General features: G+C 50.4%; 1 protein-coding gene across 4 annotated transcripts; it reads left to right on the top strand.

The window, feature by feature from the left end:
* Positions 1–350: 350 nt before the first annotated feature.
* On the top strand, positions 351–22,639 carry Cops7b (COP9 signalosome subunit 7B). 4 transcript variants are annotated; one of them, XM_063237107.1, is made up of 8 exons: positions 5,007–5,190; positions 5,581–5,713; positions 7,090–7,267; positions 9,874–9,949; positions 11,859–11,947; positions 12,865–13,067; positions 15,209–15,314; positions 21,333–22,639. In XM_063237107.1, the coding sequence occupies exons 3-8, from the start codon at positions 7,106–7,108 to the stop codon at positions 21,489–21,491; spliced, it is 795 nt and encodes a 264-aa protein (XP_063093177.1). In that variant the 5' UTR covers positions 5,007–5,190; positions 5,581–5,713; positions 7,090–7,105; the 3' UTR covers positions 21,492–22,639. The 4 variants fall into 4 exon arrangements, with proteins under 4 accessions (XP_003474465.2, XP_063093177.1, XP_005005780.1 ...); XM_003474417.5 differs by lacking the exons at positions 5,007–5,190; positions 5,581–5,713 and adding an exon at positions 351–559; XM_005005723.3 differs by lacking the exon at positions 5,581–5,713 and having other exon boundaries at positions 5,010–5,190.
* Positions 22,640–27,398: the final 4,759 nt, after the last annotated feature.

Genomic DNA, 27,398 nt, shown 5'->3' with positions numbered 1-27,398 from the left:
AAGCCAATGGAAAGTCCGGCTCAGCGATTGACATCCCGAGAAACCAATAGAAACGCTCAGCGGCTTCGCAGGGGGACGACGAGCGTCAATGGGAAAGGCCCTCCCTGAGAAGTCCCAAAGGATAAAACTGTCATTCGGTGATGTTGCTTAGAGTTTGCCCCAGGGGAGGGTCAGCTTACGATTTGAAGAGGCTCGAGGGGCCTGCTCCCGCCGCTGGGCACGCTAGCCGTCTGAGAGGATGGCAGGTTGCACTGTGCGAAGTAGCGGAGACTACATTTCCCAGCATTCCGAGGGCGCGACGAGATTCACAGATTTCATTGCACCGCCCGTAGCCCGAGGACTACACATCCCAGAATGCCCCGCGCCCCGCTTCTTTAACTTGGGCTCCAGTGTGCCAGGCAGAGTGCGCAAATTCAGAAGCTGGTCGGTGGGATGTGTGGCTCCTCGATCCGGAGGTTTGGAAGCGGGAGGAAAGACCCTTTTCATCTTCAAGGGGAGATGACAGCCCACAGACAATTAACTTTTATTTTACATGGAACTCAGAAGTCTGCAAATCATGGTAAGGCTGCAAACAACAGACAGAAACATTGACTAAACCGTGAAAGATAATAGAAGGAAATGACTTCCTCAAATCCTGCTGTTCTGTTGCAAGGGTTTCTGGTGTGTTCCTGCTTCCGACTGCCTGAGCTATTGATTGTATACTCAGAATAGCAATTACAGGAAGGGACTGGAAAGAATTTGCTAATCATATCCCTGTTGTTTTTACTTATGAGAAAATTGAGACCCAGAGAGGCGGAGAGATAGGTCACAGATCACAGCAAGTTGGGGCAGAGTTAGTTAGAATTCGGCCCTGTGTCGGCTGGCCCGCAGTCTGGGCTCTGGGCACCACACTTGGAGGTGATATTTTTAGCAGCATGACAATGTGATTGTTACTGTCCTTGATGAAGTTTTACCATTCAGCATTAAAACCAAAGGTTAGGTGAGCATTTACCTCGCGGTTTTCCTGCAAGTCAGGAAGTGTGATTTTGTTTATTCTTCATCTATGTAGGACTTTGTGTTTTGACTTGTTCTTTCTTTGACACTCAAGGTGACATTTAATGTGATTTCAGGAAATAGATAAAAATTGGTGTTAATTGTGTTTTCCTCAGAGTCTTCTTGTGTCCTCTTCCTGTGTCTCTTTTCATCTACCTGGGCACCCACCCAATTTTTCTTCTGTGTACGTATTTCATCAAACGTGTTTGGCTTCTGTTATTTCTCAGGACTGAGTGGGTAGAAGGTGAAAGGTATAGTTATTCTCACTAGGAAATAACTTTAGGGAAATGAGACTCCATTGAGATTCAAGATGGAGTGCGATAAATGACAGAAAAAAAAAAGACATCAGAATGCCACAGTGGTCCTATGGAGAGACAGATTTATTTATTTATTGGTATGGGGATTCAACTCATGACCTGGCACTTGCCAGGCAGGCACTTACACTGCTGGGCTAAATCCCCGGCCCCCTTTTTATTTATTTATTTAGAGTGTCTCTCTCTCTCTCTCTCTCTCTCTCTCTCTCTCTCTCTCTCTCTCTGTCTCTCACTATGTAGTTCAGGCTGACCTTTAACTCCTTGTGTAGCCCAGGCTGACCTCAAACTCAGCGTGATCCTCCTGCCTCAGCTTCCTGAATCCTGGGACTTCCTGGGCCACGACACTCATCTGATGGAGAGATTTACCATACAAAACATGGAGGAAGTGGCATTTGAGCTTGAAGGATGGGCAAGATTTTTTCTACATTAAAACATTTTGTTAATAAGATAAAACATTCATGCAGGAAGGGAACAATCTCAATACATATATATATATACCCCTGGCAATCACCAGCTGATCAAGACAGAAAACATTTGCAGGATTATGCTATTTCCTAGTCAGTACTGCATTCCCACATCTCAAGATAACTGGTATTCTGACGTAATTTAAATCAGTTTTGTTCATACTTGTTTCACTTAAATGTAATCATACAGTGTTTGGCTTTCCTTTTCATCAGTATTTTTGTGGGTTCATCCATGGTTTCAGTTATCAAGTAACATCTCATTGTAGGTATATACCACAGTTTTATCTGTTGTACTGTTGGTGGGCATTTAGGCCTTTTTTTGTATTATTAACAAGATTGCATGATTATTAGTAGTAAAGTAGTACTGAAGATTGAGCTGAGGGGTTTTACACTGAGCTACATCACTGGCCCTTTTTTTAGGTATTTTGACACAGTGTCTCATAAAGTCACTGTTTTGCAAGTTGGACTTGAATTTGAGATCCTCCTGTTTCAGCCTCCAAGAGTGCTGGGATTACGAACATGCCCTACTGCACGCAGCTAAGGCTGCATTCTTACATGGGCCTTTGTGTTTGTTTTTTGGTGGACATGGGCACACATTTGTAGAACAGTTGCTGGCTTATACGGTATGCATATGATCAGTAACAGCAAATAGTGCCAGTTTTCCAAAGTGATTGTACATCTTCACAGAATATATGAGTTTATTCCCCTCATATGCTTATTAGCACAGGCTGTTTGTTGTTAGTTTTAAAATTTGTAGCTATTTGAGATAAATGTATTTCATCATAGTATTTACATTTTTCTGATTTGGAGTACCTTTTCATATACTCATTGCCAATTTGAATGCCCTCTTTTTTCTCTCTTTTTGGTACTGGGATCGAACTGACAACTTTATGCTTGCCAGGAAGGTGCTTATGCCACTGAGCTAAATCCCCAGCCCCTGAACAATCTCTTTAGAGAGGTGCTTGGTCATGTCTTTTGCTCACTTTTAAAAACTGGGCTGTTTTCTTATTGCTCCATAGTTCTCTACAGTCTGGATGAAGAGTTCTTTGTCAGATATATGCTTTCAAGTATCTTTTTCAGTGCTGTGGATTGTCTTTTCACTTTCTTACTGGTGTCTTTTGAAACAGGAATTGTTAATTTCAGTGTAGGGCCATAATTTAGTCTCTTCTGTGACACACTCTGCATAAGAAATCTTGCTGGGTGTGGTGGCACTTGCCTGTAATCTCAGAGCTTGAGAGGCTGAGGCAGGAGGATCACTGTGAGTTCGAGGCTAGCCTGGGCTAAATAGTTGAATTTAAAGCTGAACTACATAGCAACACTCTGTCTCAAAAAAAAAAAAAAAATCTTCAGCTGTCAGGTTAGTGTGATTTTTACAGGCAAGCATGGGACTGCAGCACTGTGAACAGGACAGACATCAAGCCTGGGCATGGCAGTTGGCCATGCTGAGCGGGCAGGCTGCAGTGGGGCTGAGAGCAGGTGCACTGGGAAGGGCTGTCTCTAGCCAGGGGTCTGGCCAGGATTGTGGACGAAGCAGAAGCATCGCTGGAACATTCCTGAACTCAAACTGAGCTCAGTTGTCTTCCTGCCACCCTCAAATCTGCCCCGCTGCCTCTGCTGTGCTGTGAATACTCCTTCCCCCCAAGACAGCCCTGGTCTTGGGGGGCTGTGATCTGGGTGTCCTCCCTCCTCTCTGCATCCAGCTCCTCAGCGAGCCTCACAGGTCCATCATCTAAGTGTCTCCAGCCACACATCGTCTTCATCTCCAGCTGCTACCACTTACCTCTGTTCAAGATCTCAGTCTTCTGCGTGGAACAAGTCATCATCTTTAGGGATTTCCTCTTTCCACCCAGGTCTCTCCACACCCAGTCCATTTTTTGTGATCCTAGTGTGATCATTCTGGAAGGCAGTCAGACCTCTTCATAGTTTAAAAAGCCTGAACACCTCCCTGGGACCCTTAAGGGTTTTGTTTTGGTTGTTTGAGACAGAATCTTGCTATGCAGTCAAACTCCTGGTGATCCTCCTGAGTTTTAGCCTGCTGAGTACTGGGATTCCAGGCATTTGCCATTATACCCAACAAGATAAAGTGTGTTTTTTTTTAAAAACAAAAACAAAAACAAAAAAACCAACTCTTTATTTGGCTTATGCCTTTTGTGATTTGCTTGCTCTTTTTTTTCTTTTCAGATTTAATTAAAGCCCAAATAATTTCTTCCCAGGCCACAGTCCAAAGTCTGGAGAGCTTTGTTAGGCGCCTCTTTGAGGCTGTGTGCTCTCCAAGGTGAAGACCCCAGGTGGAAACTGCTGTTTTTAGTTTTCTGGTTCCACACCCTTCATCTCTCATGCCTGATCCCTGATTCTGTATTTTCATACAATCTTCCAGAATGTATAGCTGCTAAAGAGTATGTTTGAATTCATAAGAAGTTGGTGCTATCTCCTTACCATCTGTCCTGATTTCTGTACTGTAATGTACCATAGGTAAACAGGGCTCATTTTGTGTCTGATACTCTAAAGGAAAGTGTTTAAGTGTTCAATTATGTAGTATTAATTATCTTCCCAGTGGTGGAGTTGGTAGCTATCAAATGCAGTACCACGGATCTCATTTCAATTTGGTGACAGAACCAAATGTTTGCCCAACCTGCCTCCAGCTTACTTTAAAAACATTTTCTGATAGCTGGGAGTGGTAGTACATGTACCTGTAATCCCAGCACCGGAGAGGCTGAGGCAGATGCATCACTGTGATCCTGCCTCAGCCTACCCATATATATTTGTGATCCTAGGCCAGCCTGGGCTAGATAGTGAAAAAAAAAATTTTTTTTTTCCTAAATATAGATTTAGGAACATGGACTTTGGTTTCAGACAGGCAGGATTACAAAGTGAGCTTTGATTAGGGGCAAAGATTTAGGATTTTTAAGCTTGCTTAGCTCACCTGAAAAATGAGAATGGCCACAGTATTGGGAGAATTAAGCGAGATGCACATCTGCCACATGGAAAAATGCTCGACAAATGTTCAGTAGTGATTTTTAGGAGTGTCTGAGGGTGTCAAGCGCAACCAGTGGTCTCGCTTTGGGATCCCGGTGGTGTCCAAGCCACGCTGCTGCCCTCGAGCTCCTCGTCGTTGGCTTGGGCTGCAGCCAGGCCGCGATCCTCTTCTTCCCGCCCGCGCCCCACGCGAGGTCGGGGGCAGTGAGCAAGACGCGGGGAACTTTGTGTGGGCGGAACTCGAATGCAGCGGCAGGAGGCTTCCGGGGGAGCCGCATGGGCGACGGGTCGGCGGAGGCAGAAAAGCGCCGGACGCCGGGCCGATCATGGACGCTTGACAACCTGCGGGCGGGCGCTGGAAGGCCGAGCCAGCGACTAAAAGGACGGAGAGGCGGCGCGGTCAGGTAGGGGCCTGCTGGAGGACAGGCCTCGCTGGGGGCTTACGCGCCAGTCTCAGCCGGACCTCCAGCTTCAAGCCAGCGGCTTGGGGAGCCAGCGGCCACGCCGCCCCGCCCCCGCCCCAGGGAGCGCGCCCCGCAGCTCTCCGCCCGCGGCCCTGCTGGAGCCTGCTGCCTGCTCCGACGGCCGCGGTGGCCGGGGACCCTAGGCGGGCGGGCAGCAGCCGTGTTCGCGGCGCCCCTGGCCCCGAGGCTGCCCCTTCGCCCTCCCCGATCCATCAAATTAGCGCCCTCCCCTGTCGGGAATTCGTCTCTGCCGGGACCCTTGCCGCCCCTTCGGGCTTTCCCACTCCTCCGGAAAACGAAGTTACCTGTGTCTGCTCTCTGCCTCCACAGGCTTTGCTCTCTAGATTGAGATCTTTTGGAGGCGGCGAAGTTTCTCCCCATTTCCTTACCTTCTGGCTACCCCTGGCGTCTTCCATTTAGCCGAGCTCCCCATCCGTTTGTTCACACGCGACCGCTTGGAAGGGTAGTTTTTGTTCCTTGTTTTCTAACCCTCACCGCCTGCTTCCTCTCCCCGCTTTCCAGTCATCCTGTCACCCTCTCCTCTTCCTTCTCCTCAGGAGCCTTTGTTCCTTAGCCCTTCCCTCTTTCTGACAGGACTTTCATGGGAAACGGGAGTCAGGCAATACTTTAATGGTGAGGAACTGACGCTATTAAGTGTACCTGACTCCACAGGAAAACTTAGTTCCTCTTGCACCACATTAACCTTCTTTGACTTGTCCTTTGCTTCACTGTACTATACAAACGTTTCTGTCAGTTTGTCACACTTCCCAGTGTCTTAGTTGCGGAGGACATGTCTTTTCTTAATAGAACTCGGATAGAATAGGTATGCTGTGTGTCCACAGACATCCAGCCTGCAGTTAGATCTCAGTCGAGGACCCTTGGGTACTTACTGGCTTGGGGGTGATAGTACAGTACCAGCACTGTTTTCCTGGATTGTGATATTGTTAAGGTTTTGTACAAGTTCTGAAGTCCTGTTTGGTAATCATATCAGTAGATGGCTGAATAAAGGGATTTTCCTCCAGAGACTTACACAGTGTGTATTTTCTAACTTTGAACTTGTTGCTTATCTTTCATAATAGATTTCCCCGTATATCCTATGCTTAAATGATGCCTGCCTCATGAAACACAGTCTTTCTGCATGTTAAGTTCATGCTGTACCACATCCCCAGTCCTTAAATAACTTCTCTAAGTGAAACATGGTTCTTGTCTATTTTTTGTATTTTATCTGGGTCTGGCTGTAGGTGGGATCCTAATGACACCTGGAAAGTTGAAATGCATTGCCTCTTAGCCAGAGCCTGCCTGTAAATGAGGTAGAAGTAAAACATCTAGGGAGAGCTGGACATAGTAGTTTATTCCTGTAATCGCAGCACTGGGAAGATTGAGGCAGGTGGATTACTGCAAGTTCAAGGCTAGCCTGGGCTACATGGGGAGACCCTGTCTCAAAAACTTCAAAAAAAAAAAGAAAGGAGAAACTTTTCTGTTGTTAGGTTCAGCAACCTAACATTCTGGTCAGCTTTAAGGATTTAGAAGAGTATGCCTCTAAGAGAGGGACAGGTGAGAAAATGCCTTTTACAAAGTGTCTTTCAAACCTCAGGATTGAGGACAAGATCCCCTTAACTCCAGGTTCAACTCTGCCCATCCCACAAAACTTAGACCCTGTCTCAAAATAAGGGTTGAGGATGGAGTTCAGTGGTAGAATACTTACCTAACATGCATGAAGCTCTGAGTTCAGTCCTTTGTACTGGGGAAAATGTATTTTGGTGTCTGATTCAGCATTACATAAATATGGACTTTTAAAAGGAAGAGGGAGAATGACTGACATGCTTTTCTTTTGGACAGATCTTAAAGCCAGAGAATGGCAGGTGAACAAAAGCCTTCAAGTAACCTCCTGGAACAGTTTATTTTGCTAGCCAAAGGTACCAATGGGTCAGCCCTTACTGCTCTCATAAGCCAAGTCTTGGAGGCTCCTGGAGTGTACGTCTTTGGAGAACTACTGGAACTGGCCAATGTTCAGGAGGTAAGAGTGGCTTCCAGACAATTTCTCTTTGTGCTAAACCTTTCAGTGATTCTTCAGATTTCCAAAGCTTTCAATGCTGGAGGATTGCAGACTTGCAGATACCCTATTGAGAGCGGGATGCCAGTTAGTGGGCCAGAGGAGGTGATTAAGGGTGATGTCTGGGGTTCCTTTCATTCCATATTTTCCCCAAACTTGAGGAAAACCTGATTGAAAGATAGTAAGAAAGTCACAGTGGTCTTGATCAATTAGAATAATGCTGTAAGTAGGGGCTGATGTTTAACAGGAGTAGGTTCAGGAATTCTGAGGGGCAGAAAACCTCCAGTGCAATGTGAATGAGATTGGTCGGGGACACACATAGAAGAAAATTATAGCTGTTGAAGATGAGATGAGCATGAATAGAAAAACACATCAGCCGTGTGGCAGAGGGCAGTGTCTCACTAACACAAATGTGATGAAAAGGCGAGGTGTGTCAAGCAGGTGAGGAGGTGATTGTGCTTTGTTGGCTTCATTGTTGTGTCCAGTTTGATCCCTGCCTCAAGCATGAGAAGATCTGCTGATGACTGGTTAGAACACAGATAGACAGCTCCTTACACTGCCCACCTTTGACACTTGTGTTTTCACAAGAGAAGTGCAAACATTCTGGTGCTGGTGTGAGCTTTGTATTGGGGAAGCCCTGGGGAGTTCCTGGTGTGTTGGTGGGGTTGGTTTACTTTCTGTTCACCGTCAGGCTGCCAGTGCACAGGGAGGCACTGGCCTCGTGGGTGGCTGTCACGCACAGTCCCAGGCCTTGGTGCGTCCTGAGGGTCGTTTGCTGCTGAGAGCGGTGCTTGGACTCTTGGTGGTATGCTCAAGGGCCGTGGCCTGCTCCTGCTGGGTGTTTCATCACTTTCCCGATCACCACTGTACCTTTGCTGAGGGTTGCCAGCCCCACCCCCACAGCCAGTCGTGACCTTCAGGTTATTGGGTTCCACACTGTCTTCTGCTTCTTTCTCTCTCTTTTTTTTTTTTGTCTTTTTCCTTTTTATCAGTACTGGGGATTGAACTCATGACTGCCTGCTTGCAAGGCGGGCGCTTATGCCGTTGAGCTAAATCCCCAGCCCCTGCTTCTTTCTCTTGGTCAGGAGACTGGAGCAGTTCTGCCACCATTCAACATGTCTCCTTTTCCTCTGATGGCCAGAGCTGGAAAGAGGGAGCCAGCTTGGTTTTTCAGTTGTAAATTGGTATTTATGCCAGTCGTGCATGCTCCTCTGTAAGAGCTGCAAGCTCTAAGCTCCTTGGAGCTGACTACGTAGCCTGACACACAGTAGGCTTTCAGTGCAAATTTGATTTACCAGATGGAAAATGAATCCTCTCAGGAAGATTTGAGATAACTGAGTTTGGTTGTCAGCTGTCGCAGAGATACAGGGCAAAGGGGTAAAATACTTTTTTCAAGTTCATGAAAAGCCTGGATGAAGGCTACCTGGTTCTGTAACTGTGGGAGACTGGCTAGGAGGAGGTAGATGGAAATGCAAGTGGGCAAGATCTTACCGTCTTAGGCCAGTGGGAGCCGTTTGGGAAATCAGACCATAATCTGTTCTATTGATTTTTTATAATTCTCTGTCTAAAAAGTGGCGTCTGGTTTGGCAGTCTTTACCGGGTCTCTTGCAGCTCCTGGGGACTTTGGAGGCTTGTGGCGACCTGAGAGATAGACTGAGGTGTCGGCTGCCAGAATTGTCACTGGGGTGCAAAAGAGGTCACCTTTTCTCTCTCTGCACAGTTTGTTTTTCCATTGGAGAGCTGGGCATAAATGCATTGCCTTTCAGTGAACTTACGGTGCTTTCCTAGAAGCCGTCCCCCTCACAATGGCTGCTGTTGAACGGTATTGCTGTAGGCCTGCCTGATACCCTGCTACGCTCATTGATGCTGTTTCATGCCTGTGAGCCAGCAGGGTGACAGGCTGTCATTTGTAGCCACGACAGAGCAGAGCAGTTCCAGGCAGGCAGTGGCTCTCTCGTTTTCCTTCTGCAGATGGTTCTTTGCCATCAGCATCAGTGAAAAGTAAGTCATTTTATTGAAAATTTTTCTTTGGGGCAGCTGCACAGCCTGCCTTTTTGCCCCAGGCAGGCTTTTCTGTCTCACCTCGTTCTCTCTAGTCACTTCCCAGGTTTGTAGTGCTTATATAGTTCCACAACTCGGGACTGACCCAGGTTTTTCAGTCTGGGTTCGTAACGGTTGTCAGCCTGGCATGCTGGGGTTTGTGCCGGGCTGCGGCAGTCTGTTTAATGCAGGAGGACTCCTGTGGAAACTTCCAGCCTGATGGCTCAGCGAGTGTGTGTGTGTGTGCATGTATGTGACAAAAAGCTGCAAATTTTCTTTTTGAAGAAGAAAGATCCTCTCAAGGAATTTGAAGAGCAAAAAAAAAAAAAAAAGAAGAAGAAGAAGAAGAAGAAAGATCCAATTTGGGGCTTTAGAAATTTTTTTTCCTCAACGAATCAGAGTTGGCAGGGACTTCAGGGGCGACTAAGTCAGCGGTGCGGAAGGAGCAGGCATCAACCTCCAGCCACCCTCTGCAGAGCACTTGGCGGCTGTCAGTGCGTTCTCTAGTGAACTTCTCTTTCCCTCCTCAGCTTGCGGAAGGAGCTAACGCTGCATACTTGCAGCTACTGAACCTGTTTGCCTACGGGACGTACCCGGATTACATAGGTGAGTTGGTGGGAATCCTCTGAAAGACTTGTCCTGCTCCTGTCACCTGGTTCCGAGGGCCAAGGTAGAAAGTGTGTGTTGGGGACCTTCTTACCTTGGCCTTCTCCCTCTGCTGGCCCCTGCCAGTGATCCCACAAAAGGGATTTTTGTCTCCCCTTGTTTCCTGTTTGATAAAATGAGCTCAAGCTCAACACAGCTGTGTGTGTTTCCAGGTGGAGTGATTGCAAACTGGGGTTCGAGGTCCGCAGAGTGCTTTCGAAGTGTGTGTCAGGGTGCCCACGGTGGAATAGTTCAGCACCTTAAATGTTCTCAAAATAATATCACCATATTAAAGAAAACTTGAAAAACATTAAAAAAGTCACTTGTAGTTGTAACTCATCAAATTAGCCTTCTGCATTTTCTACCGCATTGTGTAACCCAGTAATGTGTATAGTTTCTTTTTTTTTTTGTCTTTTTTGTTTTTATCGGTACCAGGGATCGAACTCACGACTGCCTGCTTGCAAGGCAGGCACTTATGCCGCTGAGCTAAATCCCCAGCCCTATGTGTATAGTTTCATAGCTCGCTTTGACCTTCACTTATAGTACCCCGCAATCCAGCCCAACTCTGAAGCTACATGAGTTGTTTTAAATTAGAATGTTAAGTAGCACAGCAGGAGATTCCCAGGACCATATGCCGACTTTCCTTAACCCAATGTCTTTTTGCCCTGGCTTCCCTACTGTGTTTTGCTTTTTGTTCTTGTTTGTTTGTTTGTTTGGTATATAAGTAACCTGACCCCCAGGGCCTTCCCTTTGATAACCCTGACATCCCCTTTGCCCTTGCTGAGCTGGTGTTAGCCTGAGTGGGACACCACTTCCCATGTGCCCCAGGTTTCTCTCTGCCTCTGTGCTGGTCAGTGTCCTCCTTGTCTTCACTTAATAAGGAGGCAGCACTGTGCAGGCTCAGGATGGCTGCCTGCAATTGTCATATATTCACACAAGTAAGATAAAAGCCGGCCCCAAGCTGGCTGTAGTGGTACACCCCTTTAATGGCATCCCCTCAGGAGGCTGAGGCGGGAGGATAGAGAAGTTTGAGGCCAGCCTGGGTAACTTAGTGAGACCTGGTCTTAAAATAAAAAGGGCGGATGGTAGATACTAGTGTGTGGGGCTTCGGGTTCAGTCCCTGGTATGCAAACAAACAGAGAAGCTGGCCTCAGCTCAGGACAGGAATTGTTCCCAGCTGGATTTTGTGCTTAAGAACAATTTAGATTTAGCTTTTTGGGATCCAGAGTTATGATTAGGAGACAGGGGCATTTGGGAGCTGGAGGCGCATTGAGCACATGTGCTGTGCTGTGCTCAGGCCTGTGAGTCCGGAGTTTGCGTGCCCCAGACTACGCCTTTCTCTTCCCACACCTCCCTCCTTTCCTCCCTCCCTCTGTCTTCCTCCCCTTCTTCCCTTCTTTTTTCCCTCCCCTTCCCTTTGGGTAGTCTGTGCCTTCCTGCTGCTAGTTCTGCTTTGCCCTGGTAGCTGGGCAAGTCCGGGGGCGTAGAGTCGCACAGTTCCAGGCTTTAAGTGCCTGGAGCGTGTAGCACAGCAGCCCAAGCAGTTCATCTCACTCATCCTTGGACACCCGATTGCCCAGGGAGAAAGCTGCACACATGATGCTCGTCGAGTGTCACAAGGGGCTGTGCCGTTGTGTCTGCACACCTGGTTTCTTGAGACACTCCTCCAGTGGAGCGTCCAAGTCTGTCCTTTCCAGAGGTGTGTGACCTCCCAGGGGAGATGGAGGCACTCACTCAGTTTGTCCAGCAAACAAGTTCAGAGTCAGGACACTCACTAGTACATAGGACGGGGAGTCAATGAATTGACTGTAAAAAAAAAATCCTAATTTTGTTTTATGTCTTGATTTTTGTGGTGGGTGGAACCGAGCAGCCAACAAGGAGAGCCTACCAGAACTGAGCACAGCACAGCAGAACAAGCTGAAGCACCTTACCATCGTGAGCCTGGCATCGAGAATGAAGGTCAGCTGTCCTGTCTGTTAGCCCAGCTCAAGTTGGTGTTGGTAACGGGTCTGAGAACACAGGTGTGGGCTTGAGGACGACCTCTGCATTGGCTGCCTCTGCTGCCTCCTTAAACTTCTGCTATGCAAGCAGCCAATGCCTGTGCTTGTGATAGACTGGCATTCTGTGTAGTCTGCAGACTTGTAGAATGGCACATTAGTGTTTCCTTTTCTCCAGAGGTGGCTGGGGTCTGCAGGTGTGTACCCCAGGGTGGAGGACTAGGAGGGCACCTCCGGGGTGCTGCAAGTCTGTGTTTGGGTCCCACAGGTCCTGCAGTTCATTTATCCATCCCCAGTGGTACTAGACCATGGGGGTCCTACCTTGGCCTGCTTTGGTGGCACTGAGGGAAGAACTGTCTCAGGTTGTATATGAAATCATACAGACTACATCTATATAGACTACATATGCAGCTTGTATGTGTAAAAGTATTTTTAAAAAAAATACTTTAAGAAGTAACACAAGTCCAAGTTTCATAATAAAATGAGAAAGCTTGCACGTCTGCTTAATAACAACAAATTCACATGCAGGCAGGGCGAAGCACTGCTGGTGGGTGCCGTGTCTTACTCTCTGCATTGCCCTAGTATGTGGGCTGCAGCTTGGTGACTGTGGGCTGTGCCTTCCCCAGCTGGGCTGGAACATCCTGCAGTCAAGCTGAGAGAGTGAGGTAGCAGCCTGAGAATAGTGGCACATGCCAAAGTCCAGCCCCAGCCTCCCCTCCTTGTACCAAAAAACCTTTGCAGTCTTGCGCAGCCACCTTCCTAGCTGTCCAGGCCTCAAGCTGAACACGCCTCCCCCAACGCCTGAGCCAGAGGCCGCTGTTGCCTTCATTGTGCTTGGGGCCTCTCCTAATCATCTACCTTCTCCATGCTTCTCCACAGTGCATCCCCTACTCTGTGCTGCTCAGGGACCTGGAGATGCGGAATCTCCGGGAGCTGGAGGACCTCATCATCGAGGCTGTCTACACCGACATCATCCAGGGCAAGCTGGACCAGCGAAACCAGCTGCTGGAAGTGGATTTCTGCATTGGCCGGGACATCCGGAAGAAGGATATCAATAACATCGTGAAGACCTTGCATGAATGGTGAGGCTGGGAGGAGGAGGGGCGTAGCTGGTGTGGCCTTGTGCCTCTGCTTGTGGACATGTGATCTCCAGAGGTTATCAGAATGGGGGTAGCACTGGGGCCACCCACGCTGGGGTTGTACTACAGCCCGAGTGGGCTGCAGGAGTGGTTACAGCTGTATGATGGCAGCTTGAGGCCTCTACTGCCCCATCTCAAATGCAGCTGTGCTATTTCACAGTGGGCCCAGCACATGGTGCTTGTGCATCCTGTACAGTGTGTGCATACTAATTGCAGGCACAAAGTGTGGCTGCATTCAGGAAGTTTATGTCTGGGAAGTTCTTTGGATAGGAGAACCGGGGTGCAGTCAGCAGCATCCCAGGGCAGGGTGTGTGATGCACTGTGTGGGATGTTGCAGACTGGGCCTGGCTTACTATCGCCTGGAAGACAGACTCACACAGTAGTTCACAGCCCATCTGCCATTTGTGAGGAATCGGGATGGTTGGGAATGCTGTCTTTTAGTGAAACTAGATATTTGCGAGGACTTATTATGGAACCTTTTAAGTGGTTTGGGCCTTACAAAGCCAGCTGGACTTAGACAAGTCCTAGTGAGCACTGACAGGGCCAGGAATGTGAGCGGGTGTGTCCCGGGCAGGCTCCGAGCAGGCCAGCGCTGTGGGCAGGGGCAGGGAGATGGTTTTCTTTCAGACAGACTGTTGTCTGCTGTGTTTCCAAGTGGGGAGTCTGGAGTGCACCTCACTTAAGCTTCTTGGACCCTAGGGCCTGCGCTGCCCGCCAGCACCCTAGTTCTGCCTTACATATGGCTCTGGATACCTTTGCTTTGCATAGTGTTACAGGAGCAGAAGCCTTCAGTGGCTCACCAGACTGTTCCTCAGAATGAACTTAGCAAACAATCTGACACACAGGTGGCGTGACACGTAGGGTCCTGCATCTGATGCTGCTGACGTTGGTTGCCCTAGATCAGTTGTGGCCTGGCTGTTAGAGTTTTCATGCCCATGGCCTGGTGTCTTGGTGTAAGCCCCCAGTATGTCTGGCCAGGCTGCCATTCTGACTCCTGTCCCAGGGCTTCACTTGGGGAGGAGTTGAGGCTCTGATTTAGGCACTGGGAGCAGAGTTTCTCTATTGTGAGGCACCAGAAACATGCTCAAAGGGCCTCAGTGTTGTACCTTAAGTGGAAGGTACAGGGACAGCCTTTTTCTTCTGTCTTTCTCTTGCCTCCTCTCTCTTGTTTGTTTTCAAGACAAGGTCTCCCTATATAGTTCAGGTTGATCTTGAACTTGCTGTGTTCCTCCTGTCTCAGCCTCCTGAGTGCTGGGGTTATAGGCATGTGCATATGCGTCCTCTCTCTCTTTCTCTCCCCCCCTTTTTTTTTTCCCCCTTTTTCTCTTGTGTTTGAGATCGAACCAGGGCAAGGCAGGCATTCTACCATGGAACTACATTCCTAGCCATTTATTTACTTATTTTTGGTTTTTCGAGATAGTCTCACTGTATAGTGCAGGCTGACTTCAAACTTTTGGAGTCTTCTGGTTGCATCTCCCAAGTGCTGGAGTTATAGGCATGTGTCACCACAGCTGGCTCCCTTTTCTATTTTAACTTTTTTTTTTTTTTTGTACTGGCATCAAATCAGGATCTTGAGCTTGCCAGGCAGGCACTTCGGCCACTGAGCTAAATCCCTGGCCTCTCTATTTTAACTCTTGCTGAGTTATCCGGGCAGGCTCAAACTTGGGATCCTCCTGCCTCAGCCTTCTTCAGTGCTGGGATTACTGGCATGCACCACTGCTCCCACTTTCACTTCATTTTTAATTCTTAAAATAAGAAGTGAAAAAATGCATGAAAAGCTGTTTTTCTAGTGAGGAAAACAGTACTGAGTGCCGCCTGTAGTCTCTCCACCTCCGTCTGGCTCACATTCTCTGTGGAACCATTTTCCCTGGACTGCAGAGGTTGGGAATTAGAACTGTATTCCAAGAAGCCACTCACAAGCCGCTGTATGTGGCCCTGTGTGTCCAGTGCTGTGTCTGGACAAGCTCGTTGTCTGGAATGAGGCAGGACTGGAGGGTGTGGTGGCGGGGACATCCTGTCAGGCAGGGTCGGGAGGCACGAGCTTGGGCCCCTCCTCAGTTCAGCGCCGGTGCTCTCTGTTGCAGGTGCGATGGCTGTGAGGCGGTGCTGCTGGGCATCGAGCAGCAGGTTCTGCGAGCCAACCAGTACAAAGAGAACCACCACCGCACACAGCAGCAAGTGGAGGCGGAGGTGAGGAGCGGCTGGGGCTCGGGTCCAAGCACAATGGCCTGGGGCCTCCGTATGCCTTCTGGGCAGCAGTCGAGCGGAGGGTGGAGAGGGCTGGGCTTCCTCAGTGCCCACACTCAGGGCGTCTGAAGGGAGAGATGAGCTTGGAGATGGATGGGCCTTAAAATGCTTAGGCAGGGCTCCACGGCAGAGCGCTTGTCTACCAGGCCAGAGGCCCAGGGTTCTGAGCCAGTGTCGTACACAAAGGACGGTGCTTACGTACCCCGTCACCAGGTGCAGTGGAGAGAGGCGCTGGTGGCAGGGCACATGGACCTCAGGACCCTGCAAAGCTGTACTGCTTGGGGCCGTAGTTCACTCACTGTTGATTTTCTCTGATGCGTGGGTGAATGCGTGCATATGTTGCAACCTTTGTAAACACGTGATGTGCTTTTTACTGAAGAAGGAAGAGCAGGCGGCAGGCTGAGATGGAGATGAGGGATGCGAGTCCCTGACCCCTGGTTGTTCTCACTGCCCGAAGCCCTTTACTCGTGTGTCGGGCTCAGGGCCTGATGGTGTCGAGTGTGTAAAAGGCAGGTGTCCCTGAGCAGGCAGAGAGGCTGTAGCTCCAGGGAAGGACTGTGAGGGGCGGGCAGCTGTGACTTTCGGCGCATGGCCCGGGAGTGACCTGTTCCTTGAGAAGTGACACCCTGCCCCTTGCCTTACTTCCCAAGACCAGTCACTGCCCATGCTTGACCGCTTGGCCTCTTCTGGCTGCCAAGCTTGCCCCACAGATAGGTGCTTAGTGACCCGCTCTCAAGACTGGGAGGGGACTGTGTGTCCCAGGAGCCCAGGCAGAAACAGCTTGGAGAGGAGCCTGCTGTGCCTCATCCTGCAGCCCCTGCCCGGCCTGTGTGGGGGGCCGTGGGGAGGGCTGGCCGCTCCCCATTGTTTGTTCCTGGCAGAGGAACCAAACCAGAAGGCCCAGGCTTGGAGGCTCTGGGCTCTCTGCCCTCAGGGAGCCCCTGAAAGCCTCTGGGTGTGCACTGCGGCCTGTTCTCTGCCAGGGCATTGTCCCGCTGTGCTGCTGCGAATCGGGGCACGCGGTAGGGAGACTGTCAGCGTCTGCAGTCACCAACAACATGATGAATGGGAATAATCTGAGGATTCTGAAAGATGCCCGTTTCTCTAGGTGATGAATGGCAGGTGTGCCTGGCCACTCCGTGCCACACGCCCTGTGCTGATGCATAACTAAATTTCAACTCCCCTGCTGGCAAAGCCGGATCCTGCCGCCAGGTGGCACCAAGGACTTCCATTTGAGAGACACAGGAGGATCAGTTAGAATCGCTCCTGGACATGGAAGTCTTCGGAAGCCTTGGCACAGAGCTGCACATCGGGAGAGAGCGGCGTGCAGAGCCCTGGTGCCCATTCAGTCGGTGCCCGAGCTGGTGGCAGGCAGAGGGCTGGCGTTCCTAGCAGGAGGCGCATGCCCAGTGCCTGCCTGGTGCTGACCTGAGAAGGCAAACAGGGCAGCAGAGAGGCGGGCAGCAGAGAGACGGGCAGCGTGTCAGCATTTCTGCTCCTGTTAGCCTGGCCTGGCTCGTGTAGCTGTTTCTCTTCCACGCTGGAAATCTTTTCTTTCTTTTCTTCCCTCCATGCCTCTCTTGTACTCTTCCCTGGGTCGCCTCTGGGAGCTTAGCACTGAGCTACATCCTCAAGCCTTTTTTTAACTTCAAAAATTTTTTATTAGCACGTTTGCAGCGTGTGCAGTTTAGTCATATTGGGAAGTGGGTACTTGTACGTGCTACAGCTTGTTTCATTTTTTTTTTATCCCTTCCCTCTTTTAAATTTTGATGCAGGGTCTCACTACATTGCTGAGTTGCCCAGGATGGGCTTAAACTTGTGATCCTCCTGCTCAGCCTCCCAGAGGAGGGCTGGGGTTACAGCATGTGCTGCCACACAGAGCTTTATCTGTAAGTTGTAGTACTGTTCTCACAGGGGAAAGCAGTGCTTCCCAGCCTGATCTGTAACAGCTTGTTCTGCTGAGTTGTACCTTCCAGAGCCTTCCCTATAAGCAATGTAGACCCTGTTACAGACTACCTGGAACATTCTGTCTGTTAATCCTCCCTAGCAACAGCCTGTTGTTTAGATCCTTGCAGCCACCTATGGGAGCTAGAACACTTCAGTGCGAGCTCTAGTGTTATTTCTGAGCGAGTCCTCTGGAGGGAAAGAACAATTGGGTGCAGCACCACAAAGCTAGTCCTCATTTACATCTGACCTTGGAGTGTATTTTTCTTTATATTTGAGTGTACCCGTGCCTGGCGTTCCACAGACTGTTAGTGCCTAGCAGTTGCTGTTGCACCTTCCAGAACGGCTGTGTTCTGCCCTCCTAGGCACTGAAGGAAATCTAAGCCCTGTTGGCCATGTGTAGCATCCTCCAGGAGTTAGTGACACACCTCTGGCTCAGCAACTGTTGCAGTACCTCCTGGCTCTCCCAGGGCTTCTCTCCATTTTGGGTCACTTTTCTTTGCAGCACCTTACAGCTCTTTCCTGCAGTCGGCCTTTGCTGTGCCCTTCAGTTGTCCTGGGCAGCCCTTTTCTTTTTTTGTCCGACTTTTAAAGTTCTTTGGTAGAGCCAGGCTGTCTGATTTTTTTTTTTTTTTTTTTTTTTTTTTTTTTTTTGAGGCAGTGTATCATTGTGTAGCTCAGGCTGCCCATAAATTCACAACACCTCCCTGCCTCGGCCTCACAGGCACTGTGATTACAGCTGGGCATGTGCTGCATCATGCCCAGCTAGCCAGGCTGCATTTTTGCCAGCAGTGCAACCACACTGAAGAATTCCTGAGACTTGTATTTTGAAGAGCTGGGCAAACTCTAGGTCAGCTGGGGGTAGGTGGAGTGGGGACAGATTGGAAGCCAGGCTGCCTAAGGAAGGATGTCAGGAGGAGAAGACATGTCTGAGGGGTGCCTGTTGCCAGCTGAAGGTGGCTCTGTGGGGGAGGGGATGGAGTCTCTGAGTCTTCAAGGCCAAAGTAGGCTTGACTGGCAGGCCTACATGTGAGCCACACTCGAGTCCCAGAGAGTGCTGTCTGCACTTAGGGGGACTGGCTCTGGCAGAAGGGACTTAGCTGTCCTTGTCTTTGGCCAACAGTGTCATTGGCTCAGGCACCTCCCTTAGGAGTCTGTGTGTTTGAAATGCCCACAGTACAGCTGTCTTGAGCAAGGCCTGGTTTGCAGCTCCGTGTGCTCCTGGTCTTGGTGGAGGAGGAGAGCTCACTTCTTGGGCATGAAAGATGTCTGTGCACAGGGCTGTTCCCTACTGGAAATATGCATTGTGCTTCCCAGTGTTTACTGCTCTCAGGGCCTTAGATTTTACAGAGAGTGCAACGCTGACAGCTGGCATGTTACCCCACCAGTGGGCAAGGCAGCTGGAGCCAGGGTGCTACCAGGCCTGAGCGGGATGAGGGGATGCAGGTCAGTGTGGGCAAGTGGGTGGCGACTTGTGTGAAGGAGGTGCTTGATCCCCTCAGGCAATTTAAGGGACCCCGCAGGGAGGGTTTGCCCAGGCCGGAATCCTAGGGTCATGAAAGGCTGAAGAGCAGAGATGAAATGACTGCTTTTGGCAGCCATCAAGGTGCTTGCTTGCAATCCCAGTTGCCTGGGAGGCTGAGGCAGGAGGAGCACAGCCCAGGCAACTTAGTGAGACCCTGCCTGCAAATAAAAATATTAAAAAGGGCTGGGATGTAGCTCCAAATTAAAACACTCGCCTAGCATGTACAAAGTGCTGGTTCAGAAACCAGCACTGCAGGGGAAAAAAGAAGAAACAGAAGAGAAACAGAGGCCACTTCCAAGCGTGGTGAGGGGCAGGTGTGGCTTCACTGTGCAGTGCGTGTGGAGCTGCAGGGAAGAAGTGTTCTGGGCCTGGAGTGCTGACCCTTCCTCTGGGAAGAACCACGCCCCTTCCGGCTCTTGAGTGCCAGGCTCATGGGCAGCTCCTGAAGAGGCAGGGCTGGAGGACGCACGCGCCCACAGTGAGGGCCATGTGGTCTTGTCCTGTCCCCATTTCATGTGGGGGCTTTCACTAGGACCCGAGTCAGGCTGTGCAGTCTCTCTCGGGGCAGGAGGTGGGGAAGCTGTTGGTCTTAGTGGGAACAGAGGCCACAGGCAGGGTGGGGGCTGAGTTGGTTTTGCTGCAGGAACAGGGGTGAATGCTGGTGTGCTGGGGGCTGCAGGGGGCTGCATGTAGTATGGCAACCCCCTCGATACTACTCAGTTGCAGGTCTCTCTCACGCTTGAAGTCAGAGGCAACTGCCACGCAGACTGAAGCTGTGCATTGACTCTTACTAGGATTTTAAATTAGTCTTCCTCCTGTTATTAGAAAGCGTACCAAATTGGAGAGGCCCTGGGGGGTTGTTTTAGAAAACAGTGATACCGAGGAAATCACTTTTTGCAGGCATTACTGGGTTTGATGGGCTACTTTGTACTGGGCTACTTCCCATCCCTGTTTTATTTGGACACAGTGTCTCACTAAGTTGCCCAGGCTGGGCTCAAACTTTGGACCCTCCTGTCTCACCCTCCCAGAATGCTGGGATTCCAGACATGCACTATAGCATCCTTCTAGAAATCACATTCCTTAGTCTCTCCTCTGAGGCCATTAAAACAAGCCTTGCAGTCACAACCAGTATCTCCCTCGGAGAGAGTGGGGAGCTGTTCCCTTGCTCTGTGCCCTTTATTCAGCCACCCCGCTGAGACCCTAAGGCAGTGGGGTGCTCTAGGCACGGGCAGGAGCTGCCAGCTTCTGCAATGGCCGTGTGATCTGGAGCTGTTTACTTTCTGTTTCCAGATGTGCCTGACGCCCTTGGCCTTCTTTCCTGTCTCCCTTCTAATGATTCTCTTCAAAATGCTGATCTTTATATGACTGCTCTTCCCTCCCACCTCCTTCCTCCTTCTGCTCCTCGGTTTCCTCTTCTCAGCTTCCATCCCTCTTGGGATGCCCCTCCTCCTCGGAGCTGGCTGGGGAACATTGTTGTTAACAGAGCACTCAGAACTGGGCTTGGGGAGCTGGATGTAACGGGCACTGGAATCTGTAGTTAGCAAAAGCAGACATTGGTACAGTTCCGTGTCAGAAGCTGGTATTCAAACTTAGGTTGAACTTGCCTAAGCAGAAAATTAGAAATGCTCCAGCATGTTCAGGAATTTTAGTACTGCTAAAATGAATGCAAATATCGCAAAGCTGAAAAATTCCAAAATCAGACACTGTTGTGTTCCAGGTGTGTCACCAAGGGCTCCTCACCTTGCGTAGCACACTGGCCCCGGGGATCTGTGCAGCCCCTGTGTAGCACTGGCTTCTTGGACCGCATCTTCCGGGTGTTTGCAGAGCGTGCTAGACTGCAGCAGGCTGTCCACGCAAGCACCGAGCACCCAGGAGCTTGCTAAGGGGCAGTAGCACACTCATGACACACTTGCACACTCGCACACTTGTCGCACACGAGGCCCCATGTGTCACAGGGAGAATGGTTCGGAGGTACTTCTGAGCCAATGCTTCATGTGTCACTGAAGAAAGATAAACAGCAAATGGGGTGCGGTGGTGCTGGCACCGGGCAGTTCCTTTCCTGCGTTTTTGTCATCACCTGGCTGGCGGAAGTCTATCCTATAGTAGTTTATTCTAGGAGATTTTGTGGAGCGATATTCCCAAATTCTTGGAGAGTATTTGAGGTATAGGGCAATGATCAGCCGAGTGTAGTTAGCGGAAGGGCATGGGCTGCCCTTCCTATTTCTAAGGACTCTTCAGTACTTCCTTTTACCTTCTATGTGATACACTTTGCCAGGTAGCCTGTCTCTGCTGTTTTAATCAACAAAGCATCGTTTCTGCATTTTTGCTGGGCTCATTTCCTGTATTTCTCTTGGCTGGATTTCTGAAGACCGTTTCCAATTTTTGCACAGGATTTCGGCTGCTCCTCCGTGAGGCATGCATTACAGTGAGACCAAGGGCCAGTGAGTTTCTGGTGCCCACCTGCTGAGCACCCCACTTGTTTCTCCCTCCAGGTTACCAATATCAAGAAGACGCTGAAGGCCACTGCTTCCTCCTCTGCTCAGGAAATGGAGCAGCAGTTGGCCGAGCGAGAGTGTCCGCCACACGTGGAGCAGAGACAGCCTAGCAAGAAGATGTCCAAAGTGAAAGGTCTGGTTTCCAGCCGCCACTAGGGCCGGCTGGGGCAGCTGGCACTCACCAGGCCAGGGCCCAGTGGGGAAGGGACACCGCGGGCCTATTCCTCCCCTACTCTAGCTGCAGTGAGTTCCAGACCTGCCCGCCCCCACCAGCTCGTCCCCACCCATTGGCACCGCCCCTGCCCTACCTATACCCTCCCTCCCTTTAGACTCAGGGGCCCCACGGATGCCATCCCTCCAGGGCTGGGCACTGCGGCTCCTCCAGGAGGCCCTTATCTCTGTGCATGGGGTGTGCCATTCTCCTGGCCATTCTTTGCTCTGTGTCCTTTTCATTAGACTGGTCCTAGGCTGGGCATCCTCACCCTCAACCAGCCCAAGGGTGAGCATCCCAGGGGCCCCCCTGCTGAGGAGGGCTACACGGTTCCCACCTTGGGGCAGGTGACCTCCAGCTAGGGACCCACCTGCCCTGCTGCCCCTCCTCCCTCACCCCTGCCAACCATTCCAGGTAATCCACAGAGGGATGTGGTGCTGGGCTGTGTTTACTAAACCTTCGGGTTCCAGCCTCCTGAGCCCAGCTAGGATCCTTCGCTCAAGCGCTCTGGGCTGATGGACCTAGCATCTGAGCAGATGGAGAGACTGAGGCTTCGTGGCTGGCAGAAGCTATTTGCCTGCTTTGTGTCCTCTGTCAACCCTTATCCTGCTCCCTGGCTGCTTGGCCTCTGATCATCACTGTGGGTGCAGCTGCCCAGGTGTCTGTCTGCTCTCCTGGCCACCCACCCTGTGGTGGGGATGGTGTTGCCGAGGTCCCTCGGCCTAGGAAAGACTTGCTGCTCCGTCTCCTCCCTACTGTCCCCTTGGCTGGTGACCCAGAGCCCTCCAATGACAGTGCACTCCTGGCCAGAGAAAGGACTTGACTAGACTTTCTGAACTTGAACAGTTTCAGGTTATATTTTAATTTTTTTTTGTACAGGTTGATTCTAATACATTTCAACATGGTTTTTCCCTCTTGTGTCAATATTTGTTATAGACTTGATCGCCGAGGATTTTCACCTGGTTGGAGGGTGGCATGTGTGTATGTGTGTGTGTTTTGTTTTGTTTTTATAAGGGGAGGTGGAGATCCTGGACTGAGTTCATTGAGGAAAAAGCACATTTTAGAACAAAAATAAAAGCGTAGATTTGCCATATGTGACTGTGAGTGTGGGCTTGCACAGCTGCGGGGTGGAGGTGCGGGGATCACGGTGCTACTCAGCACTGTGTTTGGAAACTGGGCTTTTCTTTTTCCATGATGTTTATAGCAGCTAACACCGCTGATGGCATGGCTCAAATATCCTCGTTTCTCTCCCACGCCAGCCCTAGTGCCCATTCTGATGCTCCGCCCTGGAGAATTAAGTTTAATTCCCAAAATAAGTTTCATGAGTCCCCGAGCAGATGTTCTCTGGATCGGGGCTCTGTTATAAATAGATGCAGCATACCCTGCACGCCATTCCTCACCAGAAAACCACTCCAGAGGTGTCCAGAAACCCCGGGGAAGAAGCCTGTGCCCATGTTGACTGCACCCCCAACTCCTCTCCCATAAGATTTAGTGAGGCAGTTTGAGGGGAGTTACAGGAAATGTACTTTACTTTTTTTTTTCACTTTTTTTTTTCCTTTTTATTGGTACTGGGGATCGAACTCATGACCGCCTGCTTGCAAGGCAGGTGCTTATGCCACTGAGCTAAATCCCCAGCCCCGGGAAATGTACCTCAGGAGAGGCTGAACATCTCTGAGCCTCAGGGTTGTTTGAGCTATTCTTTCTAGACCAAAGGTAGGCACATGCTGTCTGCAAGCCACTACCTTCCCTGTTTCATCCCCTGGGGAGATAAGGGAATGTGCCCGCCCCCTGCACCAGTGCCAGGTATGGCCCTTTACTATTAGACACCCTAAGGAACTGGGGATCATGTGCTCCACAGTGCCGCCATTTCCATGAACATGGTGGCAATGGTGGTGACACACTGATAAAGTACTTTCCAGTGTCCAATGAGCCATCTGCTGTCTCCAGTGCTTGATGAGGTAGGTGTGAGGATATTCTTCCTCTTTGTGTGAGGACACAGCCTCAGAGCCTGGAGTCCTAATGGTGAGTGACAGGATGAGGACCCCCAGGTGCTGTCTTGCTATGAGGATGAGTGCAGCAGTGACAGAGGCCAGTCATCCACTCCCGGGCATCCCTGGAAGGTGCTGCTTGCTCTCTCATGCTTGACACCCACAGATGCTGACAGTGTCATTGTCCATCATGGAGACTTCCCCTGTCTCAGCAGCTGCCCCGGGACTCCCCATTCCGGCCTCTGCGGCTAGGCCTTCTCCTCCACTTCCTCTTCTGCGAGCCAGGTCCCCTCTAGCACCTCGCTTCTGCCCTCACCACAGCGTGGCTCTGCAATCAGGGCTCAGGCCTGTCTTCAGTCCCCAGGCCCTAGGGGACCATTTCCCATTGCCACCACCTCTGTGCCACAGCTGGATACAAGACTGTGTTTTCTAGACGCCAGGGTGACACTCAGTCTGTAATGCCATCTAAAGCAACTGCCATGTGGTGTATTACAGAAAGTAAGGGGCATGCACGTGGCTTACCTCGGGCGACCTCTAGCCTCAGCTGGTAGCCTTCACTGTCAGCTAGTCCTTCAAGGCCCATGTTCAATCCATCCTTGGGATTGCCAGGATGAACTGTGGAAGAAGTGAGAACACACTCCCTGGAAGGTGGCTCACTGCAGTGGGCCTGTCCCTGGCCCGGGTCTGAGCAGGGCACCCTTGGAGACATGCTCATGAGGCCTCTGGGTCCAAGAGTAGTGCTGGGTCTTACAGCAGCAGCAGGAGAGATCTAAACACCTCTGGCCTGAGCCAGCCCAGAAGCTTCCACAAGAGGCACCCAGAGATGCTCCCTCTAGAGGAGGGAGTGGGGAAAGGGGACAGGGACAGAGCTCACAGGTCAGCTCCAAGGTCATCTGCAGTGATCCCTGGAGGCTCCAGATAGTCTGGGCCTGGGCTCTGAGGTTGACCTGGAGACCTGTCCGGTTGACCTGAAACCACTTGAAAATGCCCTGGAAGTACATTGGAGTGAGTTACCTGAAAAACCCGTGAGGGGTCCAGTCCCGCTCACCTTGCCTTACCTGAGAAATCTTGCAGCTGAACAGCAGACAGATCGGGCAGTTGGCAGGTGAGGACAGCTGCCTGCCACCTTCCTGGTCCGGCAAACAGAAGAGTGTATTAAAATTTCACCAGAAGGCAACTCATTCAGGACCCTTCCTGTCCTCTCCCCATTCCTAATCTCCAATAAATTTTCCTACTCTTAAAAATAACAAAACAAACTTCATCGAAGGATGTGGGGCCATCCCTGCAAGGTCCAGGAATCCACAGAAGTCCTCACTACTAAGAAGGACCTGTGCCCTGCCTTCCTTTCTCCAAGTTTCCCTTGCAGATCCCTGTGTTTCCTGGGTAGATTCTAAAAGTGGGTTCTCCAGTCCCCTTAGAGGAACCTCTAATGCTTCCCAAGGTGACAAGATGGGAACAAATTCAACTGTGGACCGGCCCTGCCCTGCATCCTCACCTGTGGGCAGAGGGCAGGAGTCAGCTGAGGCTTGACCCACCTCATACCAATGAGAGCTCACAGCCACCATCCAGAGAACGAGGGATGGGAAGACTTCTGTCCCTCCCTCGGCTGCATAGACAAGTCGGAAGCAAGCTACATGCCCACCCAGAGACAAGCAGCTCACAGGCAGACTGGGGCTGGAGCTCAGCTAAGAGGCAACAGTGAGTGAAGACCATCGCTGGGGGTACTGGGGGTACCGAGTCCTGAGAGAGACTCCGCAGGCGAGGGTTCTGGGTTCCTCTGTCACAGTCTGGGTGCGTCCTGACTATTGAGTCAGAGGGGCAGATGTGAATGAACTCTAGTGAAGTGGAAACTGCCCTGAGCAGTAAAAGGCCTCCAACAAGATTGGTTCCCTAAGACCTTAAATCATTGGACTTAAAAAAAATCAGTCCAGGGCCAGGGATTTAGCTCAGCGGCATTATGTGCCTGCCTGACAAAATCGAGGTCGTGAGTTTGATACCCAGTACAAAAAAAAAAAAAAAAAAAAAAAAAAATTAAAAACACAAAACATCAGTCCAAAGCCAGGCGTAGTGGTACATACCTGTAATCCCAGCACTCAGGAGGCTGAGGCAGGAGGATTGTTGCTAGTTTGAGACCAGCCTGGGGAACAAAGTGAGCTCAAGACCAGCCTGAACTGTGTAGTGAGACTCAGACAAAAAGATAAATAAATAAATTTTAAAAAAATAATTAAAAATCAGCCCAAGTGAGCAGAAGTTGGAAATGGAGAGCAGGGAGCTGGATAGAGTCAGGGCCTTCCCACTGGCATGTCCACTGCACCCCATAACTCGACATCCAGGATGGCATTTACTCTTGACAAGGTGCCTCTCGTGGGCACACAGCTGCATTCCAGGTGATGTGAATCCCCTGGGGAAGCACAGGAGTGAGCAAGGAGCAGGGCGTGAGCTCTGGGTCCCCATGCAGGTCCTGTGCAAGAGCCTTGGTGGGTACCCCCTCCCCTAACCCCCCTGCACACTCAGGAGAGCTCAGAGAGAGCTGACCTGCTGGGCTAGGGATGTCCCAGTGCAGAAGAAACAGCCACCACCACCAAAACAGGACAGGAGAGAAGACACTGGGGAGTGCACCCTGCCCCAGCCTGTTACTTGTGGGCAGTTCCCTCCAAAACTCTCCGGGAAGAAGAAAAAGTGCTTTTTTCAGGGGCTTTGTTTTAGCACAGGATGCATTGGGGAGGGTGGAGAGGGTGTCGCCTGGGAAAGGGCAGAATCTGCCTCTCCTGGGAATATGACAGGCCAGGGGAAACAGGACTTAGGCAGAGCAGTGTTGCATTGGCCCAGGAGCCCCTTCCACCCTCTAAGCAGTCTGGGGAAATTTGGCACAAGGCAGAAATGCAGGTCCAGGTGGAGCAGTCCTGTGACTTCCTGTCAAGTATGAGGATCATTGCTCTGGAGAGATGAGGAACAAGTCCTGCCGCCCAGAAGCTGCCTTTAAAATAAACAAACAAACAGGGTCTCGCCATGCAGTTCAGGCTCCTGCTTCAGCCTCCTCAGTGCTGGGATGATAAGCATATGCCATGGTGTCTGGCCCAAAAAGCTGCCTTCACTAGCCTGAGTTATTCTACAAGTCTAAGATGAATCAGAACCAGGGACAGGGAGCCCCAGGAAGCTGTGGCTTTATAGGACAACCTACTATCTATATGGCAGTGGCCTCCTTCCAAGCTGCACAGACAGCCAGTGCCCCATCCAAGACCCATCTGCAGGTTGGCAGGTAGACCAGGTACCCCTGGCTGCCCCCACCTCTGCTGAGACACTGCATTAGGAGATTGCCCTAATTAATTAATTTTGATTTTTCAAGACAGGGTCCTGCTATGTAGTTCATGCTCCCTTGAACTTGACTATGTAGCTGCATCTGACCTTAAACTTGAGGCGGTCCTCCTACCTCAGCCTCCTGAGTACTGGAATGACTGGTGTGCACCATCACGCCCAGCCATTTCCCTATTTTTAAAACAGAAAATACTTCTCCAGAATTTCCAAGAATAGTTTCTTCCTCCAAAATAATGTGTTCCTTGTTGAAAATGATTGCCCCAATAAAGGTTCTAATAAAAACAAATGGAAAACCAAATAAAAATAAAAATAAAAAAGCTTTTAGTTGAGCTCTATTAGCAAAATCCAACAGATAAATTCTTCCTCTTAACCTTATGGACATAGATAAAAATAATTCTACAAAGCTGGACTTAAGACGCCACATGAATTAGGAGCGTAACACTAAACTGAGGAGAATGCTTCCTGGCCCTGATAAGTGCCAGTGTATTTAAGTCCAGTGACCACAGGGTGATTTCAGGGAGAACCCACGTCATTCCATGCCGGTGGCTG

Source organism: Cavia porcellus, unplaced genomic scaffold, assembly GCF_034190915.1.
Source record: "Cavia porcellus strain 051 isolate PalLab524CR breed Dunkin Hartley unplaced genomic scaffold, mCavPor4.1 scaffold_26, whole genome shotgun sequence".
In the NCBI taxonomy this organism is placed as follows: Eukaryota; Metazoa; Chordata; class Mammalia; order Rodentia; family Caviidae; genus Cavia; species Cavia porcellus.
This window is presented reverse-complemented; position numbering and strand designations above follow the sequence as displayed.